Below are 23,363 nucleotides of genomic sequence, written 5' to 3'. Positions count from 1 at the left end.
GACTAAGTGTATTAAAAACAGTACTTGTCAAAGTCCCTATATCAGACATCTAGGAATATAACCCAAGAATACTCTACTTACTTAGTAGTGTCTGGCCGAATTTTATACGATGATCATACGACTAGAGGTCTACGCACAATTATCTTTTAGGTATTAAGGTACCTCTACAACCAGGTTGACCTGGATTAGAATCTTAACTCTGCCACTAACTATGTGATCATGGACAAATTACATAACTTCTTACACCTTATCTCTAAAATGAGAACTATAAAGGTACCTACCTCAATGTTGAGCTTCAAATGAAATAACACGTGTAAAGCCCTTAGGACAGTGCTGTGTAATACAGCCTTAATAAATGTTTAGCTTTTATTAATATTATTATACTTAACAGTAATGCTGCAGAACATCTCTTTATGTTGTCTTTTTTGTTTTTTTTTGAGGAAGATTAGCCCTGAGCTAACTGCTGCCAATCCTCCTCTTTTTGCTAAGGAAGACTGGCCCTGAGCTAACCTCCGTGCCCATCTTCCACCACTTTATATGTGGGACGCCTCCCACAGCATGGTTTGCCAAGCAGTGCCATGTCTGCACCCGGACCCGAACCAGTGAACCCCAGGCCGCTGAAGTGGAACGTGGGCACCTAACCACTGCACCAGTGGGCCGGCCCCCATTTATGTTGTCTCTTTATGTAACTGTAAAGGCTGGAGAGTATTCAGAGAGTTTGCTGAGTTTCAACCCCTGTTTTCAGCATAGGCTGTCCTTGTGTGTAGCACTTCCTTAGCGTGGTCTCCACCTCTGCCTTTTCTCAAACGACCTGTTTCTGATGACAAAATGCTACTTGGGTCGTTCTCCCTGCTCTTTTGATCCCAGTAGTTCATAGCATATGCACCAGGTTTTAAACTGTGTGTGCTGAGTTTTAAACCTTTTCCTGGATTCACCCTGTTTATTTCTGTTTTTGAACTCTGCATCAGCTGCTGCTGATTCTTCTACATTCTCTTCCTCCTCCTCCACACACAGAAAGTTTATCCTCCTAAAGGTTTTTTTTAAGAATGTCTAACAGAGCTTATCTGGGGGGAAAATGCCTACCTTATGAACAGGTCTAGGGGATAGGAAAGTATGAGAGATGGGGAAAGAGACAGGCAATTATAGTAAATGGTATCTCTTACCCTTGTATCCTTTTGAATGTATTTTCTTGGGGCTGCCCCGTGGCTGAGTGGTTAAGTTCACACATTCTGCTTTGGTGGCCCAGGGTTTCAGGGCTTGGATCCTGGGCGTGGACCTAGCACCACTCATCAAGCCATGCTGAGGTGGCGTCCCACATAGCACAACCAGAAGGACCTACAACTAGAATATACAATTATGTACCGGGGGGCTTTGGGGAGGAGGAGAAGAAGAAGAAAAAGAAGAAAAAAAGATTGGCAACAGATGTTAGCTCAGGTGCCAATCTTTAAAAAAAAAAGTATTTTCTCATTGATTATCTTCATTGGAAGAGAAAAGTTGGTATTCATTTTGTTAAATAGTAAGGACTACATTTCTGTTAACATAGTATACTTTACAATGGTGAGATTTTCAAAGCCACTGCTTATTTCTAAAAGATGCAAAGTGCAAGTAATATTCAGCTTTCTTTTGCATTAGTTTTATAGATATGGAAATTTTACAGTATTCTTTCTCAAGTAAAAGTATTACTTGGACCGTCAGTATTTATAACTTATCAATCCAAAATTGTTATGACCTTACCTGTTTTCATGGATCCATATAGTAGGTGCAGTAGTTGATTATCCTCTTATCTGAATATTGACATTAATTATTACCTAATCCTTTTGTGCCTTAGTTTTCCCCTGTAAATAGAGATAATAACAGTACCTTATTCACAGCGTTGTGAAGATTAAATAAGTGCTTAGAACAGTGTTGCTTCATTATGAGCACATAAATGTTTGCTATCTATTAGTCCAAATCTTAGCTTTTATTCATATTATTAGTTTAGTATTCTGAATTCACTATCAAACACATTTTGGCATTCATGATTTCTGGAAGTAATCTTCCAAGTACAAGAGTTCTGTTGTAGATTAATTTGTTAGAGATATTGAAAAGATTCACTATTTTTAGTGTAAACCTCTAAAGTAAAATTGACTTCACTACTTAACTTTACAACTTGATTAAGCATTGTTTAGCTTTCCAGTCAGGAAAAACCATCCATTCCCTTTCAAAAGAAGAATATTTATCTCATTTTCAAATTTGCACTGAATCACTCTTTGGCACATAAAATTTTATCTTTAGAATCTGTTTTGCAGATGTGGAGTCTGCTGTTTTAAAACTTGATTGGTTAAGATTTCATATATATATATATATATATTGTATTTCAGAGGCATTTAAAAAAATAAAGAGTAATGGCTGTAGTCATGAAGAATAATGGCTCCATACTTCAGCAGCTTGTTGGAAAGCCTGCCTGCACCTGCTAATATCCAGGGAGAAGTTGGTCCAGAAATACCATTGAGCCCTGGCAGCACCTGGGTAAAGGGTGGGTGGAGGCGGATTTCTGTAAGATTTGTCATACCCACTTTATCCTGTGCTGGCTACCATAATCTCTTTCTTCTTCCCCCATATCTCTCCATTCTCCACCTCTACCTGTTTTGCTCTGTCTTGCTCTTGCCAGACAGACTTATATTACTTCTTAATATAAGTTAAACAATTATCTGTAATTATAGGCACACTGCATGTTTTTCCACATTTTAAGATCAAATTTACATATGATTTGTTATAAGAGTAATTAATTAGCCGTACTAGCACTGAGTGACTTTCTCTTATGCCCCAGGTAGATTCATTGTGAATTTCTTACTCCCCAGTCAAGTACATAGAAATGCAGTTGTAGAATTACAGAATTGTTCTGTCTGTTTTTAGTGCCCTCTCCAGAGGAGTTGATTTCCATCAGGAACCTCTTCATGTTCATTTCCAGTTGGTCAGAAATATATACTATTATTAGCAACCCTAGATCTTTACTATTTTAATTTTGTTTTCTTGTGTCTTTCTCTCTTCTTCTCAAATTCTTCATTTATGTTAATAAAAGCATCATTCTCCTTTGTCCAGGACCTGTGTCAGGGACACTGTCTTCATTCCTTCTTGGCTCCATACTCTGCAGCCATGGGTCAAGCCCTGTTGCTGGAGCACCAGTCCAGGCAGACTTTGGGGCACACCACTTGCCTAGGATGGGAGTTCAGGCCTGCCCTTCATGATCCTAAACTCCATATTGGTATTGACGCTCTCTTGCTTCCCAAAGTTTACAGAATACTGTGCACACTCCCTAACTGGATGTGCAAAACCTTTCCCACTCCCATCCTAGCCTGTTTCCATCCTCATCTCCAGACATCTGTGCATTATCCCCCCCACCCAACACACACGCACACACGTGCACACACACACACTAACTATATCAGACTGTTCATGATTCCTTTCAAGGCCTTTGCTCATGGTATTCCTTCTGCCGTAAATTCCCACCTTCAAATCTACCTCACAAGCCCTTCTTCCTATTTAGGAGTCAAATCGAATGTTATGTCCTCTCCTTGGCCTCTCTTTCTCAGTTCCATTCCTTTTCATCCTACCCAGGTTTTATCAGTTCCCGTCTGTTTAAATAGCATTTTATGCAGGAGCATTCTTCACCTGCTATCTCTGTCTTATCACTTCCTACTCCTGATTCCATAGCATTTTGACTTCTGCCCCTGTCATTCTACCAAAATTGCTCTTGCAGACCTCATCTATGTCTTTTATCCCTTAAATCCAATGAAGGCCTTTCACTCCTTATTTTACTTAATATCTCTTTGGAATTGACACTCTCGATGACACTTTCCTATTAAACTTTCTCCTTTGGCTTTCCAAACACTGCCCTCTCCTGCCTCTGATATTTCTTTCTTGTCTCTTGTCTCACTCCTTTTCCTTTCTGCTGCCTGTTCCTTAAGCGTCTGTTCCATGGAGGTCTGCCTTCTTTAGTTCGCAAGGTGTATCTCCATCTACATTCTAATGACTCCTAATTTGTATTCCTTTCACCCGCCCAATACAAGATTCTCCACCCGGTTGTCATACAACTGATCTGAACCTTAACCTGCTCTTACCTCCTTTAATATTATTATCTTTTGTCTTACACCACACCTTCCACAACTCTGCCTCACTGAATGAATGGCATCACCCGCTGGCGCTCCTCAAAGGTATTTTTCTTTTACACCCTCCCCACTGCATTGCCTTTGCCCAGGCCTTGGTCGTCTCTCCCCTGGGCTATCCAACCTGCAGATCTGTCCCCTCCAAACAGTTTTCCCCACTGCCACCCAAGTGGTTTTCTAAAATGTGGATCTGATTATATAACTTAAGTCATTCCTCTATTTAGTGGCTCCATAGTCTCCTAGATTATAAAGCCCGTAATCGCAGGATATCTCATAAGATACCGTGTACAATCTGGTAATTGCCAACTATTGTTATGATCTCGTCTTCCACTTATACCCACTGGATGCCTCATCCTCTTGTTGAAGCAAACTACTTGTTGTTCCTAGAATAAGTTGTGCTTTTGCAAGCCTCCTTATCTTTGCATTTTCTACACCAATTTCTAGGATTTACCCCTCTCCCCCTCTCCCAACTATGAATTTCACCTGCAGAATCTCAGCTCTTCCCAAAATACACACCTCTGTGGAATCCTTTCCACATGTTTCCAAATGAGCTACCTCTTTCTCTTCTCTGGGTACTGCCTCGTGAGGTGTCTTTTTTTTTTTTTTCCAATTTTTCTCCTCCATTTGATTATGTGTTCTTGGAGAACAGGCATCTTTGTATCCCCAGGTATCCACCAAGATACCTAACTTATAGAAAGTATTTAGTATATATTTGTTGAATTGTGGCCCCATGGCTTATTGCTTGTTCGTTATTTCCACCACCGAAGCTGTGATTTCTGTGAAGGCAAAGGCCCTGTCCTAGTCAGTCCTGGTCTCTTCAGAGCCAGGAACAGTGCTCATGCCTCAACAAAAACTAATTGGAGCAGATTATTTTGAAGAACGTTTCAGGAAAACTCAAGAGTAGAGCAGTACTAAAAGATTATAATGACAATATATATTGTAAATATGTATGTATTTAATTATATAAATATATATTTAATTACATACATCTGGTATAGGTGTTGAAGGCCTATTATGTGTATAAAATGATGCTAGGTATTAAGAGAATAAAAAGAGTTGAAACAAGTATCCATATGGAAGATTTTAATTTGGCATTTCAGAAGGTGTATGGTAGTTTCCATATATTCTTTTGAAATACTTGTGAAGCATTTTTGCCGTAAATCTGAGCAGAACAATCCTTAGCATCTACCTGTGAGTGTTCTCTTAAAACGTTATACTACATTTCTCGTGAGCTTCATGATAGGTTAAAGTAAAAAGGTTAGAGGGGAAAAAGGAACCTACTGTCTCAACATATGCAGATATATGTCTGAGGGTGTAGTTTTCCCCTCCCTTCCTCCTTCCCTTTTCCTGTTCTCCCTTCCTATGTTTAAGGTCACTTATTGAGATAATAGGTATGAATAGATAATGTATATTTATATATCTATATATTTCCTATTTGTACGCAAACCTTTAAGCAGTTGAACATTTGACATCTAGTGTAGGGCTTTAATTTAATGTTGGTGGGAAGCTGTTGAGAACTGCTTCACCTACAGTGGTCCAGCAGGTCCCGTGGACTAGAAGTCTCTATGTAATTCAGGATCTTTTACTTCTTAATCTATATGCTAGTCCCTGATCTTTTGTTTGATTTAATGAAATAAAAGATTAAAAAGTGCTTCATAGGGGCTGGCCCCATGGCTGAGTGGTTAAGTTCGATTGCTCTGCTTCGGTGCCCAGGGTTTCGTCGATTCAGATCCTGGGTGCGGACATGGCACCGCTCATCAAGCCATGATGAGGTGGCATCCCACATGCCACAACTAGAAGGACCTACAACTAGAATATACAACTGTGTACTGGGGGACTTTGGGGAGAAGAAGAAGAAGAAGAAAAAAAAAAGATTGGCAACAGCTGTTAGCTCAGGTGCCAATCTTTAAAAAAGAAAAGTTTCATAAACAGCTTTAGGGTTATTTGGTTTATAAGAGCAGAGAGTAATTTTATCTAATAAGAGTATTGATATATATTTTAAATTGAGAATCTCTTCTAATTCCATTTGATTGTCTTCCTCATTGAGGATTTCCTAAGGTGGTCCTCAGAAATGTTTAATTACTGATGGTTATTCTAGGAATTTAATGAGGCTTTCAACTCTACTGGTTCCAGCTGAAACTAGAAGAGGATGGGGCAATTTAATGATTTTTAGTATATTTACAAAGTTGTGCAACCATCACAACAATCTAATTTATAGCATTTCCATCACCCTAAAAAGAAACCATGTTCGGTCAATCCCCATGCCTACCCCAGCTTGTAGGCAACCACTAATCTGCTTTCTGTCTAGATATTTCCCTTTTATTTCAGATAAATGGGAGCATACAATATATAACCTTTTGTGTCTAGCTTCTTTCACTTAGCATAATGTCTTTTGAGGTTCATCCATATTATAGTGTATCGTGGGTTAAATGGTAGCCCCTGAAAAGATCGTGGGTTAAATGGTAGCCCCTGAAAAGATACTTCCATAACAAATTCCTGGAACCTATGAATGTTACCGTACTTGGAAAAGAGATCTTTGCAGATGTAATTGTTAAGGATCTTGAGATAGGTCATCCTGGATTATCCAGGTGGGCCCTAAATCCAATGACAAATATCCTTATAAGAGATAGAAAAGGAGAAGACACACAGGGGCCATGTAAAGATAGAGGTGGAGATTGGAGTGATGTGATTATAAACCAATGAAGCCAAGTAGTGCCGACAGGCACCAGAAGCTGGAAGAGGCAAGGAGGGATTCTCTCAGAGAGCCTGCAGAGGGAGTAGACTTCTGGCCTCCAGAACTGTGAGAGACTAAACTTCTGTGGTTTTAAGCCACCCAGTTTGTAGTTATTTGTTATGGCAGCCTCAGGGAAGTCATATATAGTATGTGTCACAACTTTGTTTGTTTTTATTGCCAAATAGTTTTCCATTGTATGACAGTTTCTTGTTTATCTATTTGTCGCTTGATGGACATAGGAGTTGTTTCCAGTTTTTGGCTGTTATGAATAATGCCTCTATGAACATTCATGTTAAAGTTGTCACATGGGGATGTATTTTCAGTTTTCTTGGATGGATACCTAGGGGTGGAATTATTGAGTTGTGTGGTAAATCTATGTTTAATATTTTACAAAGCTGCCAAACTTTTCCAAAGTGGCTCCACCATTTTACATTCCTACCAATAATGTACGAGGGTTCCAGTTTCTTTCCTTCCTCACCAACACTTCTTATTGTCTTGCCTTTTTTATTATAGCTATCCAGTGGGCATGAAGTGGTATCTCACTGTGATTTTTATTTGCATTTTCTTAATGACAAATGATGTTAAGCATCTCTTCATGTGCTTATTGGGCATTTGTATATATTCTTTAGTGAAATGTGTATTCAAGTCTTTTGCTGATTTAAAAAGTTGGTCACTTATCGCTTTGTTGAATTGTAAAAGTACTTTAAATATTCTAGATACCAGTCCCTTATCAGATATATGATTTACAAATGTTTTCTCCAAGTCTGTGTCTTGTCTTTAAACTTTCTTCCTAGTATCTTTTGAAGCACATAAATTTTTAATTTTGATGAAATTCAATGTATCTATTTTTTTTCCCTTTTATCATTTGTGCTTTTGGTGTTGTATCTAAGAAATCATTCCCTAATTCAAGGTCATGTTTTAAAAGTTTCACATTTATGTTCATCATCCATTTTGAGTTAATTTTTGTATGATGTGAAGTAAAGGTCCATATTCACCTTTTTGCATTTGGTCCATATTGCACCTTTTTGTCTTGTCGTCATTTTTTGAAAAGACCATTTTTTTTTCCATTGAATTGTTTTGGCATCTTTGTTGAAAATCAATGGCCATAAATCTAAGGGTATAAGTGGTTATTTATTGAGGATTCATTCCATACTCTAACTCTAAATTTCGTGAGGCCTAACTTTAATAATTGTAATTGTAAAACATTAACACCAAATACATTTCTCCTAAATGCGATTGTATTCTTATTGCAATTACTGTATATGTGTGTTTATAAAAATTATTGTGGATTATATAGGAGCCAGAACATTTTTCCCATTTCTTTGGAACTTCACTACCTTAAATTTGGGCATTTTTGTCAAGAAGGTTGTTCTTGTTAGATTTGTTCTACCAAGAGAGCCAGCAAGTTTCAAACTCTTACATCACTCGAGTTGCTTGTATAGTCTTTCGAGAAAAATTAAACCAAGATCTCTTAAGTGATTTCCATGCAAAATTAATGCTTCCCTTGACTTCTGCCAAATGTTGTGATACATTTATGCAGCAGATGCCAGAAAGTTTAGAACTTGTATCTGGAAAGAATTCAAAATTTTAAGACAGAAAGCATTTGTGCCTGGGGCAATGTAATGTCCCACCTGTGTCTTTTTCTTGTCTTCTGGGTGTTTTCATTGTGTGTCCAGAAAGGCCCAGGCAGATCCTTCTTCTATTTTTAAATCTTTTTTTATGAAACACAGTTTTAATTTTACAAGACTAGGTCTCATTCCAAGTTTCAAAATAAGTGTTCTTCGGCATAAAATGTTTTGACAGATACCTAATGGCCTAGCACTTTAGCGACCATTTTTTTAGGCATAGATTCAGAGAATCAGAGCCATAAAACCGTAGTGTAATTAGTCACCATCAGATGCTGTGTAAATTTATATTTCATCCATCTATATACTAGGTTAGCTGCTTTTTTTCCTTTCTGTTATTTTGATAACTGGCTCAACCTGTTAATATACCACTGAAATAATGGAACATACTTGGTTGTTGGATTTATTAGCTTTAATATTGTACTTATGGTCTAAGAGGAGGAGCAGAAAGGAACTAGTATTTATTGAGTGCCTACTGTGTTCCAAGTACTATTCTAGACACATTTACATCCCTTATCTCGTTTAGTCCTCCCAACCCCTCGTGGATAGTATTATTATCCCAGTTTTAGAGATGAAGGACTTTAAACAAGCCAGATAGTGATAAGGATATGTAATACTTGTGTGGGCTTTTCATATCGTAATTCTAAAATGTCATCTGACTTTTCTAGATGTTCAGTCATAAAAAAAAAGAGGAACTATTGTAATTTATCCCCACTATTGCAGAGCTGAGGGTAGAAAAAAAGGCACCGGGGTATGTCTCAACTTTTTGTGCATATTAAATATGGGAAGCATAGTGAATGGAGATAAGAGACAAGCAATACAGAATACGTTTAGTAGAGGGTAAGGTTTTATGATGCTCAGATACATATGGTGCTGGAACAATTGGATATCCACATGCAAAAAAAAAAACGAACCTTGACTTCATACCACATATAAAAACTAATTTGAATAGATCATAGACCTAGTTGTAAAACTTAATATAAAACTTCTTGAAGAAAACATAGGAGAATTTCTATGATCTTGGGTTAGGCAAAGATTTGTTAGATATGATATAAAAAAATTTGGTAGGTAGAACTTTATTAAAATATAGAACATCTGCTATTTGAAAGACTGTTTAAAAAAAATGAAAAGGTAAGCTACAGACTTGGAAAATATTTGCCAGACACATATCTGATAAAGAACTTGTATCTAGAATATCAAAAGAACTGTCTAAGTACAATAATAAGAAAATAAACAAGTAAATATTTAAAATGAGCAAGAGATTTCAAGAGACACTTCACCAAAGAAGAGAAATGGATAGCAAATAGTATGTGGAAAGATTCTCAAGGTCGTTAGTCATTTAGGAAATGTAAATTAAAATCACAATACCAATACACACCTATTAGAATGGCTTAAAAAACAACAACTGATAATACCAAGTGCTGTAAAGGGTATGGAGCAATTGGAACTCTCATACATTACTGGTGAGAATGCAAAATGGAATAGCTACTTTGGAAAATAGTTTTTAATAAACTATAAGCAGTTTTTAATAAAGTTAAACATACAATTCCCATCTGACTAGTAATCCCATTTCTAGGTATTTAGCCAAGAGAAATGAAAACTTATTTTTACAAAAAACCCCAAACAAAACCCCAAAAAACTGTACATGAATATTTATAGTGACTTTATTCATAGTCACCTCAAACTGGAAACAACCTAATATCCTTGATTTAGTGAATGGATAAACAAAATGTAGTATATCCATATGATGGGATGTTTTTTAGCAACACAAAAGAATATACTACTGATATATATAACAACTCAAATATATTATGCTAAATTAAAGAAGCCAGAGTCAAAAGGCTACATACAGTATGATTCCTACTATATAATATTGGAAAAGACATACCTATGGAGATACAAAACAGGTCAATGGTTGCCAAGGGTTAAAACTTGGGAGGGGAGGGGGTTTTATAAAGAGACAACATAAGGGGAATTTTTGGAGTGATAGAACTATGCATTTGTCAAAACTCACAGAACTGAACATTTAAAATGATGAATTTGGGGCCCAGCCTGGTGGCATAGTGGTTAAGTTTGTGTGCTCCACTTTGGTGGCCTGGGGTTCATGGGTTCGGATCCCAGGCACAGATCTACACACTGCTCATCCAACCATGCTATGACGGCAACCCACGTATAGAATGGAGAAAGACTGGCACAGATGTTAGCTCAGGGCTAATCTCTCTCAAGCAAGAAGAGGAAGATTGACAACAGATATTAGTTCAGGGCCAATCTTCCTAACCAAAAACAAACAAACAAAAAAGATGAATTTCATTGTATGTTATACCCCACTAAATTTTATCTATCTTTCTTTCTATCCCTCTATCTATTTATCTGTCCATCCATCTGTCTGCCTGTCTGTCTGTCTGTCTCTCAGTAAGAGAAGTCTAGACACAGGCACTCCAGAGTTGGTTTGGTGCTTCTAGTGTCGTCAAAGACCAAGGTTCCTTCTATTTTGTTGCTCTGATAAGATGCTTCTTGAGCCCAGCATCATTTCTAGAGTGCTGGCAGAGGAGGAAGTAAACAAGAGGGGATGAAGAACGGTCTGTTACCTTCTTTTAGAGACTTTCCTAAAGTCCTACACTACTCTTCCATTTACACTGCATTAGTCAAAGCATAGTTGCCATGTTTCATCACATCTAGCTGCAAGAGAGGCTGGGAAATACGGACCTTTAACTGAGAAGAAAGCAGAATGGATGTTGGAGAATGCTGCTAACAGGATCTGTCATGTTGCTTATGGCTTCTAGCTGTCAAAGTGTCTTGTAACACTGAAGTTAAGTCTCCTGGCTCCTTACTAGGTTGCTTTAAATCCTGGAGTTCTAAGGTGCCCTTCTCTTGTTTCTGTGTACAGTTCCCAAACCCTTATTTGAGCTTACATCTTGCTAGCCAGTAGTTTATAAAATTGAGTTAGTTCAATCTTATGTCAGGCACGGGGTTTGACAGCTGTGAAAACTAGGGTTTGATAATGTTAAACAATTAAGTTCCCAAGCACAGCTTAGGGGAAAGACATGTGAAAGTTATTAAAAAAGAAAAAAACCTTCATTTGGAATAAATCATAAATATTTGACAGAAAATGCTGGCTATTTGAAATCTATACATTTAAAAATCAATTGCATTTCATTGTAAGTTGATTATACCTCAATAAAGTTGCTTTCTAAAATATTTAGATGAGCAGTGAATTTCTGTCATTTATTCAACAAATGTTTATTGAGGACCTAATATGTGTTATGTTCCTGTTATGTTCAAGAGATGGTGCAGATCCTAGGCAAACAAAGATTAAAAACAAAAAAAAGCACGCTTGCTCTCAAGGACCTCTTCTTGTAGAAGAAATACATTTTTTTTTTCTGAGGAAGATTCGCCCTGAGCTAACATCTATTTCCAATCTTCCTCTTTTTGCTGAGGAAGATTCACCCTGAGCTAACATCTGTTGCCATTCTGCCTCTTCTTTTCCTGTATGTAAGCCTCTGTGATAGTATGGCCACTGACAGATGAGTGGTGTAGGTCTGCGCCTGGGAACTGAACCTGGGCCACCAAAGCGGAGCACGCTGAACTTAGTCACTAGGCCACCAGGGCTGGCCCATAAGAAATAGATGTTAACATGCTTGAATACAACTTATATGATTGATGTTATAAGACAGAGTTAGAAGGTAATATGGGAACCTGGGTAGAGTAAGTTCCTACTTTTGTTCTTTTAAAAAATTATTTAGGCTGTTCCAAGTTGTTTGCGTTTCCATGTGGGTTTTAGAATCAGCTTACTGAACTTCTACTCCAAAGAAACCCTGCTGGAGTTTTGATTGAGATTGCATTGAATCTAAAGATTAATTAGGGGAGAATTGAAATCTAAACACTGTTGACTCTTCTGAACTATGAATACAGCATATCTTCTCATTTATGCAGATCTTCTTTCATTTGTCTTAGAAATGTTTTATGGTTTTTGGTGTACAAATAGTAAACATACCTTGCCAGATTCCATATTTATTTGTGCTGTTTAAATGGTATTATTTTCATAATTTCAACATCCAATTGTTTACTGCTAATCAGTAGAAAGAAAATGTATTTATGATTATTGACCTTGTATTCTGTGACCTTGTTAAACTCACTTATTCTAGTAGCATTTTTGTGTAGCAAAATCTAGTAGCATTCTAGGAGCAAATTCTTGGGGTTTTCTATAGATGATTATGTGGTCTCTTAATAAAGACAGATTTGTTTCTTCTTTCTAGTCTGTAAGCCTTTAATTTCTTTTATTTGCCTTATTTCACTGGCTGGCAATGCCAGTATAAAGAAACGATGAGAGCTAGACATCATTGCTTTGTTCTCAAGCATAAGAGGAAAGCATTCAGTCATTCTCTTTAATTAAATTACCTGTAAGTTTTTCATAGTTGTCCTCTATCAGGTTGAGAAAGTTCCATCCTATTGCTCATTTTCTGAGAGGTGGGGTTTTTTTTTGTCTTTTGCTGAGGAAGATTAGCCCTGAGTGCCACCCTTCCTCCATTTTATATGTGGGTTGCCACCACAGCATGGCTGATGAGTGGTGTATGTCTGCGCCTGAGATCCGAACCCTTGAACCCAGGCCACTGAAGCAGAGCATGCTAAACTTAACCACTATGCTACGCGGCCAGCCCCCTGAAAGTTTTTTATTGTGAATGAATGTGGACGTTTTTTTCAAATGCTTGTCTTGCATTGATTGAGATGATCACATGTCTTTTTTCTTTTTTAGTCTGTTGATATGTTTAATTTTCTATTAAACATTATATTGTTTAATTTTCAGTCCTTTCAATCCTTCTTTGTATTCCTGGTTTAAATACCAGTTAATCATGATGTAGTATCATTTTTATACACTGCTAGTTTGAATTTGCTGATATTTTGTCAAGGATTTTTGTGTCTCTGTTTCTTGGGGATATGGATCCATAGTTTCCTTTTTTTGTGGTGACTTTGGCTTTGGCATCAGGGTGATGCTGGCCTTATACAAGGAGCTGAGAAGTGTTTCCTCTTCTATTTTCCAGAAGAGTTTGTTTAGAGTTGGTATTATTATTTCTTGCTTGCTTGGTAGAATTCAACAGTGAAGCTATCTAGAGTTTCCTCATTGGAAGATTTTAAACTATGTTTTCAGCTTTTTTAATCATATAGGAATATTCCAGTTATTTCTTATTGAATGAGCTTTTGTAGTTTGTATCGTTCGATGAAATTTGTCCATTTCACCTAAATTATCAAGTTTACTTATATAAATTTGTTCATAAAATTCCTTTATTATCCTTTTAATGTTGTTAAGCTCTATAGTGATATCCTCTCTTTCATTCAAAATATTAGTGTTTGATATTGTCTCCAATTTTTGTTTTTTTCATCAATCCAGCTAGAGGTTTATTAATTTTATTGATCTTCCCAAAGAGCCAGCTTTTGTTTTCTCTACTGTTTTTCCATTTTCTATTTTAGTCATTTGTACTCTCAATTTCATCATTTCTTTCTTTTTGTTTGTTTGGGTTTAACTTTCTCTTTTTCTAGTTTAAGATTGAATCTTAAGTCATTGATTTGAGGTCTTTCTTTTTATATATAGTTAATGCTTTATTTTCTTTCTGTGCTCTGCTTAGCTGAATACTATGAATTTTGAAATATTCTATTTTCACATTTGTTGGATTCAAGGTACTTTCTAATACCCCTTGTGATTTTTTTCTTTGACCCATGGATTATTTAAAATTGTTTCTATTAGTTTCTAAATGTTATGGAAAAGATATATTTCCAGATACATTTCTATTATTGACTGCTTATTTAATTTTATTTTCTGACAGTATGCATACTTTATATGATTTTGGTCATTTTTAGTGGTTTAGATTTGTTTTATGGCCCAGAATATGGTCTATCTTGTTGAATGTTCAGTGTGTACCTGAAAAGAATGAACATTCAGTTGTTGTTGGGTGAAGTGTTATATAAATGTTACTTAGCTCAACTTCTTTGGTAGCTCAACTTGTTTTTGAGGTTTTCTATACCTTTACTGATTTTTTTGGGGGGGGAGAGGAGGGATCTACTTGTTCTATCAGTTACTGAGAGAAGAGTGTTGAAGTGTACAGCTATAGGTATGGATTTGCTCTTTCTTCTTTTATTTCTATTAAGTTTTTATATTTTGAAGCTTTGTTATTAGGGGCATATGCATTTAGGATTGTTATGTCTTCTTGATCAGTTGACTTTATCATTATGAAATTTTCCTCTTTGTCTCTAGTTTTATCCTTGTTCTGAAGTCAACTTTGTCTGGTATTAATATGGGCACTCCAGCTTTCTTTGATTATGTTTACATGGTACATCATTTTCCCCCGTCCTTTTACTATTAATGTCTCTAAGTCTTTAGAGGCTTTTTTGTGTTTTTTAAAGACAAAATCTGCCGAGTCTTGCTTTTATCTAATCCAATCTGACAGTCTTTGCTTTATTAATTAGAGTTTTTAGGCCACTTCAAATTAATGTAATTATCGATGAGGTTGGATTGAAATCTACCATGTTGCTATTTGTTTTATATTTATCCCATAGTTCTTTTTTATCTCTTCCTGGTTTTGATGGGATTAATTTTTGTTTCCATTTTATCTCCATTATTATGTATTCATTATTAAAAATGTGTTAGTGATTGCTCTAGGATTTATAATATACATCTTCAATGTATCAAAGTTTCTCTTCTAATAATATTTTACTATTTCAAGTATAATATAAAACTGTATGCTTCCATCTCTCCCTCCCAACCTTTGTACTACTGTTGTCATACATTTTTACTTGAACTGTTTATCTTAAAACTTCACAATATATTATTTTTGCTTTATAGCCATTTATCTTTTAAAGAGATTTAAACATTCTTTTAAATGTCTTTTACATTTTCTCTCATTTGTACCATTTTTGGCACTCTTCATTTCTTTGCGTAGATGCAGGTTTCCATTTGTGTCCTATTTGTTTTTCCTGAAGAACTTCCTTTAACATTTCTTGTAGTATGTATCTGGTGGAAATGAATTGTCTCAGCTTTTCTTCACCTGAAAAAGTCTTCATGTCACCTTATTTTTGAAATATATTTTCATTGGCTATAGAGTATAGAATTTACAGTTTTTTTCTTTAAAAACTTTAGAGATGTTCCATAGTGGTTTAGCATGGATAATTTCTGCCAAGAAGTGGCTGAACTCTTTTTTGTTTGGCTGTGTATTGTGGGTGTTTTGTCTCTCTCTTGGTCATATAGATTTTGTTCTAGCCTCCCTCAGTGGCAGTAATCCTTTGCCTGGGACTGTGAGTGGGAGGGAGTCTTGTCCCCGCTTCAGCTGTAGACTGCTGTTGCTTGTTACTTGGTGAAAACTCAGGGGCAGACAGCTTTATTTTTATTACTCCCCCAGAGGCATGAGATCTTTGCCTGGGCCCTAGAGCAGGACAGCATTCTTTTTTAGTGACTTACTTTTTCAGTGTGTTTTCTGGTGTATGTTATATAACGGCACATTAACACATGTAAGTAATTTAGATATTAATGTGTGTGTATAGGAGGTGTATGTTCAACAGTTTTACTGATCAGAGTGTATAGTCAGAATTGTTTGGAGGCCACTGCTTTAGAGGGTCAGAACTAATAGCTGATAGATTTGAAGTAGAATTTGCCACTTGCTGTTTGATTTGATGACATCACGATTTGGATGCTTTACTTTATTTCAGTGAGTAACCTCATTTACAGATGGGGAATGTTTTATGGTGCACATTTTATTTTATTTTAAAATAATTATTAGGTTTATATGCTTAAAAGGTGAAGCTGTCTTTATGTGCTCTTTTGTATTTTAAACTCCTGTCTTTTTTGTAAATGAAAATTTCCTTATTCTTTTTAGGACTGTGAGGACATGGGAAGTAGAAAATCCAAGGAAGCAAAGAAGCGTGTTTAAACCACGGACAATGCAGGGTAAAAAAGTAATTCCCACCACGTGCACATACAGTAGAGATGGAAACCTCATTGCAGCTGCCTGCCAGAATGGAAGCATACAGATCTGGGACCGAAATTTGACTGTAAGTCAAGGACAGTTAAGTCCGCTCTTCTTAGAAGAAAACCACCTTATAAAGACAAACATCACGTTAAAATATTATGAAGGTCAATTTCCTGAGTTTAGCCCTAATTTAAACTTCAGTGTTAGTTGATAAAACATTGGGACTTTTGCAGTAAACAGTATTTCAGCAAACATTCCAGCCGAGTATTTTCCAATGCGTATTACATTCTTTTTTTAAAATAAATTAGATCTTTTGGTATAAAATTTAAAAAGCACAGTTCAGTTTATTATGTGGCATCTCAGTATACTTGATTTTGAAAATGAAGGTTTGACAGTAATATGAAGCAAGACTAAACAGAGAACTAGAAAACTACGTACTATATGGCAGGCACTATTCTAGGCACTGGGAATACTGCAGATCATCCAAAATTCCTGCCCTCATGGAGTTTACATTTTAGTTCTTTAAAAAAATTATGAAGATAATATTCTTCCAAATAAAATTGCCCATCAAACATTTACATTTTGAAAGGGACCCCAGGAAGCATAGTTGTCTTTTCAGGCAGATGAGTTAAAGTTAGTTTTCTTGGAATAAGGTGAAAGGTAATGATAGGGGAAAAAGAATCCATGTTGATAATGCTGGAAATATCTCTGGCATTTTCTGTTTGTCAGATCTTTTTATTTCTGTTTTCATCTCCACTGTAAACCCCATAAACCTTCATAACAGCACAGAGATTTTTAAAATCCTTTGAATTGTAAACTGAGATTTTACTAAGCAATAAATTTTTTAGTAACTGGCTTTCATCGTCTCTGGGTGCTGTTGATTTAAACATAGAAATTCTGAAACATGAAGTTTTCTTGTGTAGCTTTACTAGTGGTGTGTTTGGTATAGTGTGTGTATATATGCCTTTTTCTTAGAACCTATATATTTTCATAAAGTTGAGTATAGCTCTTAAAGATTGGCCTTGCATGTCTCTTGGAATAGTGAGTATTTCCTATTTCCAGTTTTTTAGAAACAAAGCTATTTGAATGCCAGTTTCCTCCCCAAAAATCTTTTAAGCCGTTCTGCTGATCACAGTCTTTGGTTCTGTTTTGTTAGAATTTAATAATACATGAATGTATAGCTTATTATACCATATCCTGTTCATTATATTTTTATTCATATTTTTACATTTGCATGTAAATGTGCGTCACCTGAAGACAAATAAAATTGAGAAGAAAAAACTTGCTAGCAGGAAACACAGCTTGATTTAAAAGCAGATTTTTAAAAAATTTATAATAATAACAATAATAATAATGATAATAAATCATCCACAGGGAAACACTAAAGCTGAGGTCAGAAAACCTAATGGCAGTAGTTTTTCACACAGTACCCAAAGAATTACATGGTAAATGAGGGCTAATATATACTTTTTGTGGCAATTAAGTAAAGCTATCATAATTGTCATATTTAATCATAGAATTCTCAATAGACCAGCTTCAACTTTAGCAAATTAAATGAAACATATTTCTTTGTTTAGAAGTAAGGTGTCTGTCTATTAATGATAAATTCCTGTGTTCTATGTATGTATGGTAGCCATTAGCCACATTCGACTATTTCAATTTAAATTAAGATAAAATACAATTAAAATTTCAGTTTCTCAGTCATACTAGCCAGTTTTCACATGCCCAATAACACATGTGTCTAGTGGCTACTTACTGAACAGTACAGATAGAGAACATTCCTATCATTGCAGAAAGTTCTGTTGGACATTGCTGCTCAAGAGGAGTGTTTGCTCCACGTCCGTTTCAGTCATATGGTGACGGACTGTTTTTCAGTTTGGCAAGAAGGCTGTCTCTTCAGAGGAGCTTTTATAGGTCTGCACTGCCTCCCTGGCCCCTCAACCTCCATTCACCAGCATATATCTAAGCAACAGCAAGGAGGCCAGTGCTTGGTTGGAGTAAAGTGAGGGAGGTGCAGAATATGGGGAGATGACACTGGAGGGGTAACAGCATGCACCCTGTCTCAGGGCCTTTGCATGTGTTGAACCCCTCAGCCTGTAACACTCTTCTCCTAGGTGTTCATATGGCTTTTTCCCCTCACCTCTTTCAGTTCTTTGCTGAAATTTTCCCTTCTCTGCAAGGCCTTCCCTGACTCCACCATATATATATAATTGCAGCCTTCCCCCCTTCAGTGGTATTCTTTATCCCTCTTATTTTCTTCCATAGTCCTGATTACCATCTGACATACTATACTGTATCTTTTACTTCCTTGTTTATTGGCTGTTTTCCTCCAGTAGGATACTGGTTCCATGAGAGAAAGGATTACTGTCTATTTTGCTCCCGGCTATGTTCCCAGAGCAAAGAACAATGCCTAATATACAGGAGATCCTGAATAAATATTTGTTGAATGAATGAGTGAATGAATGTGTTCTGAAAAGGTAAGATAAAATGAGATTGTCAGTTTGTTTCTAAGGAGACATTGAAAAATAGTAGCGTAGGGGCCCGCCTGGTGGCACAGTGGTTAAGTTTGCACATTCCGCTTTGGCGGCCTGGGGTTTGCCGGTTCAGATCCCGGGTGTGGACATGGCACCACTTGGCAAGCCATGCTGTGGTGGGTGTCCCACATACAAAGTGGTGGAAGATGGGCACAAAGGTTAGCTCAGGGCCAGTCTTCCTCAGCAAAAAGAGGAGGATTGGCAGCGGATGTTAGCTCAGGGCTAATCTTCCTCAAAAAAAAAAAAAAATAGTAGCATAACAAACTATTCTAGTTATTTGAAGACATAATAAGATACAGATATGAGAAAGAGAGAGCTAGGTAGATATTAAGATAATTTAGGGTACATCCTTAATGATGTGTAAATACACAATCTGTATTAACATAGGTAGATTTTTAAAAACTGTTTTCATCTCTCTCTCAGGTATAATTTCTGACTTTTAAAATATTCCAGCATGTATAGTCTTAGGAATACCTACTGACTTCTTCTGTTCATATAAAATCACCTACCAAATTCTTTGGACGTATTTTGCTCAAAGCAGTGTTGCTGCTCTTTAATATCTATCAAGAATCTACAATATGCAGTATGCTAGACTCTGTACTAAAAGAACATGCTGTATTTACTTGTATTGCAATCACTATTTGTTGACAAGGATTTTGGCAGGAAAATGAGGATCCATCATATTCATGGAGTTTCGCCTGGAGTTTTGCCTTCCCTGGACACAGGTGATGGGAAGGAATAACATTTAAAGTTTGTTTTGGCAATAGGGTACTTGTAGCAATTTGACCCGCTCTCCACCTGACTGCCTCCTACTGCTCTTTTGGCTTGCAGTCCCAGCCCAGATTCTGGGGCTGTCCCTTTTGGGAAAATGGTGACACACTACACCCCTTTACCAGAAAAGGCTCAAGCCTACGAGATCCTGCAGAGACATTTCTCCAGCTCAGTGGTTGATCAGTGCCCACACTCTCTCAGCCAATCTAGAGAATGATTGGTGTGGATCACAGAAAGTTGGGACAAAAATTGGTAATCACATCAGGAGATAAGTAAGCCCCTAGTGAATAGGAGAACATGAAGGAGAGACAATACAGGAAATAAAGTCACCAATAGTAGCTTACGTCCAATGCACGACAAATCTTTAAATGTCTCCAATCACTGTCAGGTGACCCATGTTAAGATTAGGTTGATTTATGTCCTTTTACACCTTTCCTTTTATTAATATGTATATAAACAGGTTAAACGTTTTTGCTTGTTTTTATATAGAGAAAGAATTTGCAATTTGCTTGAAAGCAACATGGACAACCTTGTAAGTGAATAGATATAGCCCTAATTTGCTTTTTTCAAAATCTCTTTATTTAAATAGAATCATAAGTTTATAAACATGAATATACACTTTTCAAAAAATTTATTGTTATTGTTACTATTCTTCTTCTTTTATTTAATTACCTCTCCTTTCGACTCTCATTGTTCTGTTTCTACCCTATATTGCTTGTAAATTACCTGGTACGTATCCTTCTGTACTTTTCTCCGTATCTCTATATCTGTATCTAGCTAGCTAGCTAGCTAGGTCAGGAACATTTCACCTGGTATTTTTGAGCACCTACTACCTCACTAAGAATAAGACCAAAGACAAAAAGATCTTTTCTCTTCTTCCTGCAAGGACTCATCACTTAATAATCTACAGCTTTTACCCAATATGCGTTGTTCAGGTTAAAGCGGTGAAGTATTAACTACAGGGGGGAGAGAACTACATTATAGAGGAAAAAACAATATTTTATTTTTTTAGACAATTTTTAAGAATCAAGTGATTTAGAAAATGGTTCTGGTTTCTTTCTTTGGGAAAAAATAGTGTATCTTTGTAAAAAATATAAAGAACAATATTAAAAATTCAAATATAGATTTTTGTCTCTTCATTAGGCCTAATACTGGGAGTCTGGAAAAATAGATACGGACAGCTCAAAGTCTACTGCATATTTCTATAACACATTTTGTAAATGACACCTGAGACATACAATTACATTATACATTACTTGGAACTTTCTGTCCATCAGTCCTGAGTTTCCTAAGCTCTCTACACCTTATTTTCCCTATTCATGAAGTGAGGGCAAGATCTCCAACCTGTCACATCTTGAGAATTGTATTAGGTGACGTATTTAAAGCACCCAGAACAGGACTGGCACGTAACAGGTTGTCAATAACTGTTGGTCTTCTTCCTCCTTTTTCTCTTTAGCTCCCAGATGATTTGCAGTTTTAGTAGAATGATGAGGTTACATCTCAGGATGCTGTTTAACTAAGGCTGTGAAAGTGTCATGCGTCTGAGTTTAACAGATTTCTTTGTAACTAAAAGTATGGTTTAGGAAAATAAGAATATAGACCCCTGCTAAAGCATTCATGCAATGTATGAAAATACAGCTGCCATCAATAAATAAGAATGCTCTATATCCATTGGTTAGTAAGCCTAAGTAGATATATGAATTATAATAACTTTTTTTTACAAACGTTCAAGAGAAAGCGTCTGGCATACAAATTATTCTGTAGTATTTTTGACGTGTGTACTTTTCAAACTTTTCAAAAAAGTGTATCATTGATTCAAAACACAAATAAACCACCAAGATTGTGTGGAATTACTTGCAGCCTCTGAAGTTAAACTCATTTATTCAATTCTGCTCCCTCCTAAAACTCCACTAAAATGACTGAAAAGGCATTTTTAAAAGCATAAACCCACATGGACAAAGAGAATTAAGAGAGGAGACCACAGCAGAAACGAGAAGTCAAGATGCTTGTGTTAGTTAGAAACATGAATGGTAATTGACTTCGATAACTAGAGAGGCTGGAACCTCAGCTGTGGCCGTGGAAGCCTGTGAAAGATGAACTGGTTTATCCTGCAATTCCCTCTTCCACCCTGTGCAACCAGGTTACTGCTCTTTTTTTGTTTTTAATAGGAAAAAATTAGAGGCTGTTTAAATGTTTGTTAATAAAAGACTATCCAACATATTTATTAAAAATTCTATAGAATATATCACATAGCCGTTAAAAATAAATTAATATTTTGTGCATTTACATTTCACCTTATCACCAGTAAATTGAGATTTCAACAGTCTTTCTCTTTCCTTACCCTTTAACCTGAATAGTTAATGTTCTTTACCTTCTTTACTTTGCTGACTTGGATTTAATTATTTTATTATTCCGTGGTTTCCTCTGTAAACTTGTTAGTTGCAATCATATAGAAATCTTTCTGTAATTGCACTAAGTGATTAAATCAGGAATCCGTTACTTAATATAGCCTGACACAAATAATTACTTTTACCACTTCCCCCAAATGCTAATACTTTAAACACTTTTTAAAAAAACATTATTTTATTGAGGTCATATTGGCTTATAACATTATGTAAATTTCAGGAGTACATTATTGTATATCAGTTTCTGAATAGACTGCATAATGTTCACTACCAGTAGTCTAGTTTTTATCTGACACCATCCATTTGCGCCCCTTTACCCCTTTCGCCTTCCCCCAACCCGCTTCCCCTCTGGTAACCACTAATGTGTTCTCCTTATCCATATGTTCCTTCATCTTCCCTCACCCCCACAGAAGACCAAAGGATTACTCTTAGAGGGGGTCTGTTAGAGCAACTGTATTCCAGGCAAAGCTGAGATAAGGTGAATATCTTCATATGGAGCTATGTTTCCTCTCCCCGTCCTCTATTATTATTATAATAATGGCACTTACTGAGCGTAACTGTGGGCTAGGCAGTATTTTAAGCGCTATAGATGTACTCTATCACTTAATCCTTATAACAATCCTATGATGTAGGTACTGTTACTATCATCATTTTACAGGTGAGGAAACCAAGACACAATGAGGTTGAGTTGCCTACCCAAAATTACAGTTAATAAGTGGCAGAACTGGGATTTATTCCCAAGCAGTCTGGCTCAAGAGCCTGTACGAAGGGTTAGCAACCTATGGCCCATGAGCCAAATTTTTGTTTTTAAATGTTTCTATTGTCTTCCTATGGCTGTTGTAACAAATTTAGCATGAACTTAGTGGCTTAAAACAACACAAATTTATTATCTTACTCTTCTGTACATCAGAATTCTCATGGGACTAAAATCAAGGTGTTGGCAGGACTGTGTTCCTTTCTGGAGGCTTCAGGGGAGAAGCCATTTCTTTGCTTTTTCCAGTTTCTAGAAGCCACCCGTATTCCTTGGCTCATGGCCTCCTTCCTCCATCTTCAAGGTCAGCAACAATGAGTGGAGTCCTTTTCACGTTGCGACACTGCGACCCTCTCTTCTGCTTCCCTCTTCCACTTTTAAAGACCTTTGTGATTACATTGAGTCTACTCAAATAACCCAGGAGAATCTCCCTAATTGAAGAT

At 36.5% G+C, this 23,363-nt stretch overlaps 1 protein-coding gene across 1 annotated transcript in view; it reads left to right on the top strand.

Moving 5' to 3' along the window:
- Window positions 1-23,363, top strand: part of WDR70 (WD repeat domain 70) — a 287,917-nt gene that overhangs the window by 173,529 nt on the left and 91,025 nt on the right. Inside the window, exon 10 of the mRNA XM_046672043.1 lies at window positions 16,367-16,541. Within this exon, the coding sequence (XP_046527999.1) occupies window positions 16,367-16,541 (175 nt within the window). The remainder of the gene's footprint in view (window positions 1-16,366; window positions 16,542-23,363) is intronic.

This window comes from Equus quagga, chromosome 9 (genome assembly GCF_021613505.1).
Source record: "Equus quagga isolate Etosha38 chromosome 9, UCLA_HA_Equagga_1.0, whole genome shotgun sequence".
Lineage (NCBI taxonomy): Eukaryota > Metazoa > Chordata > Mammalia > Perissodactyla > Equidae > Equus > Equus quagga.
The sequence above is the reverse complement of the archived record's forward strand: the minus strand, read 5'-3'. Positions and strand labels throughout refer to the sequence as shown.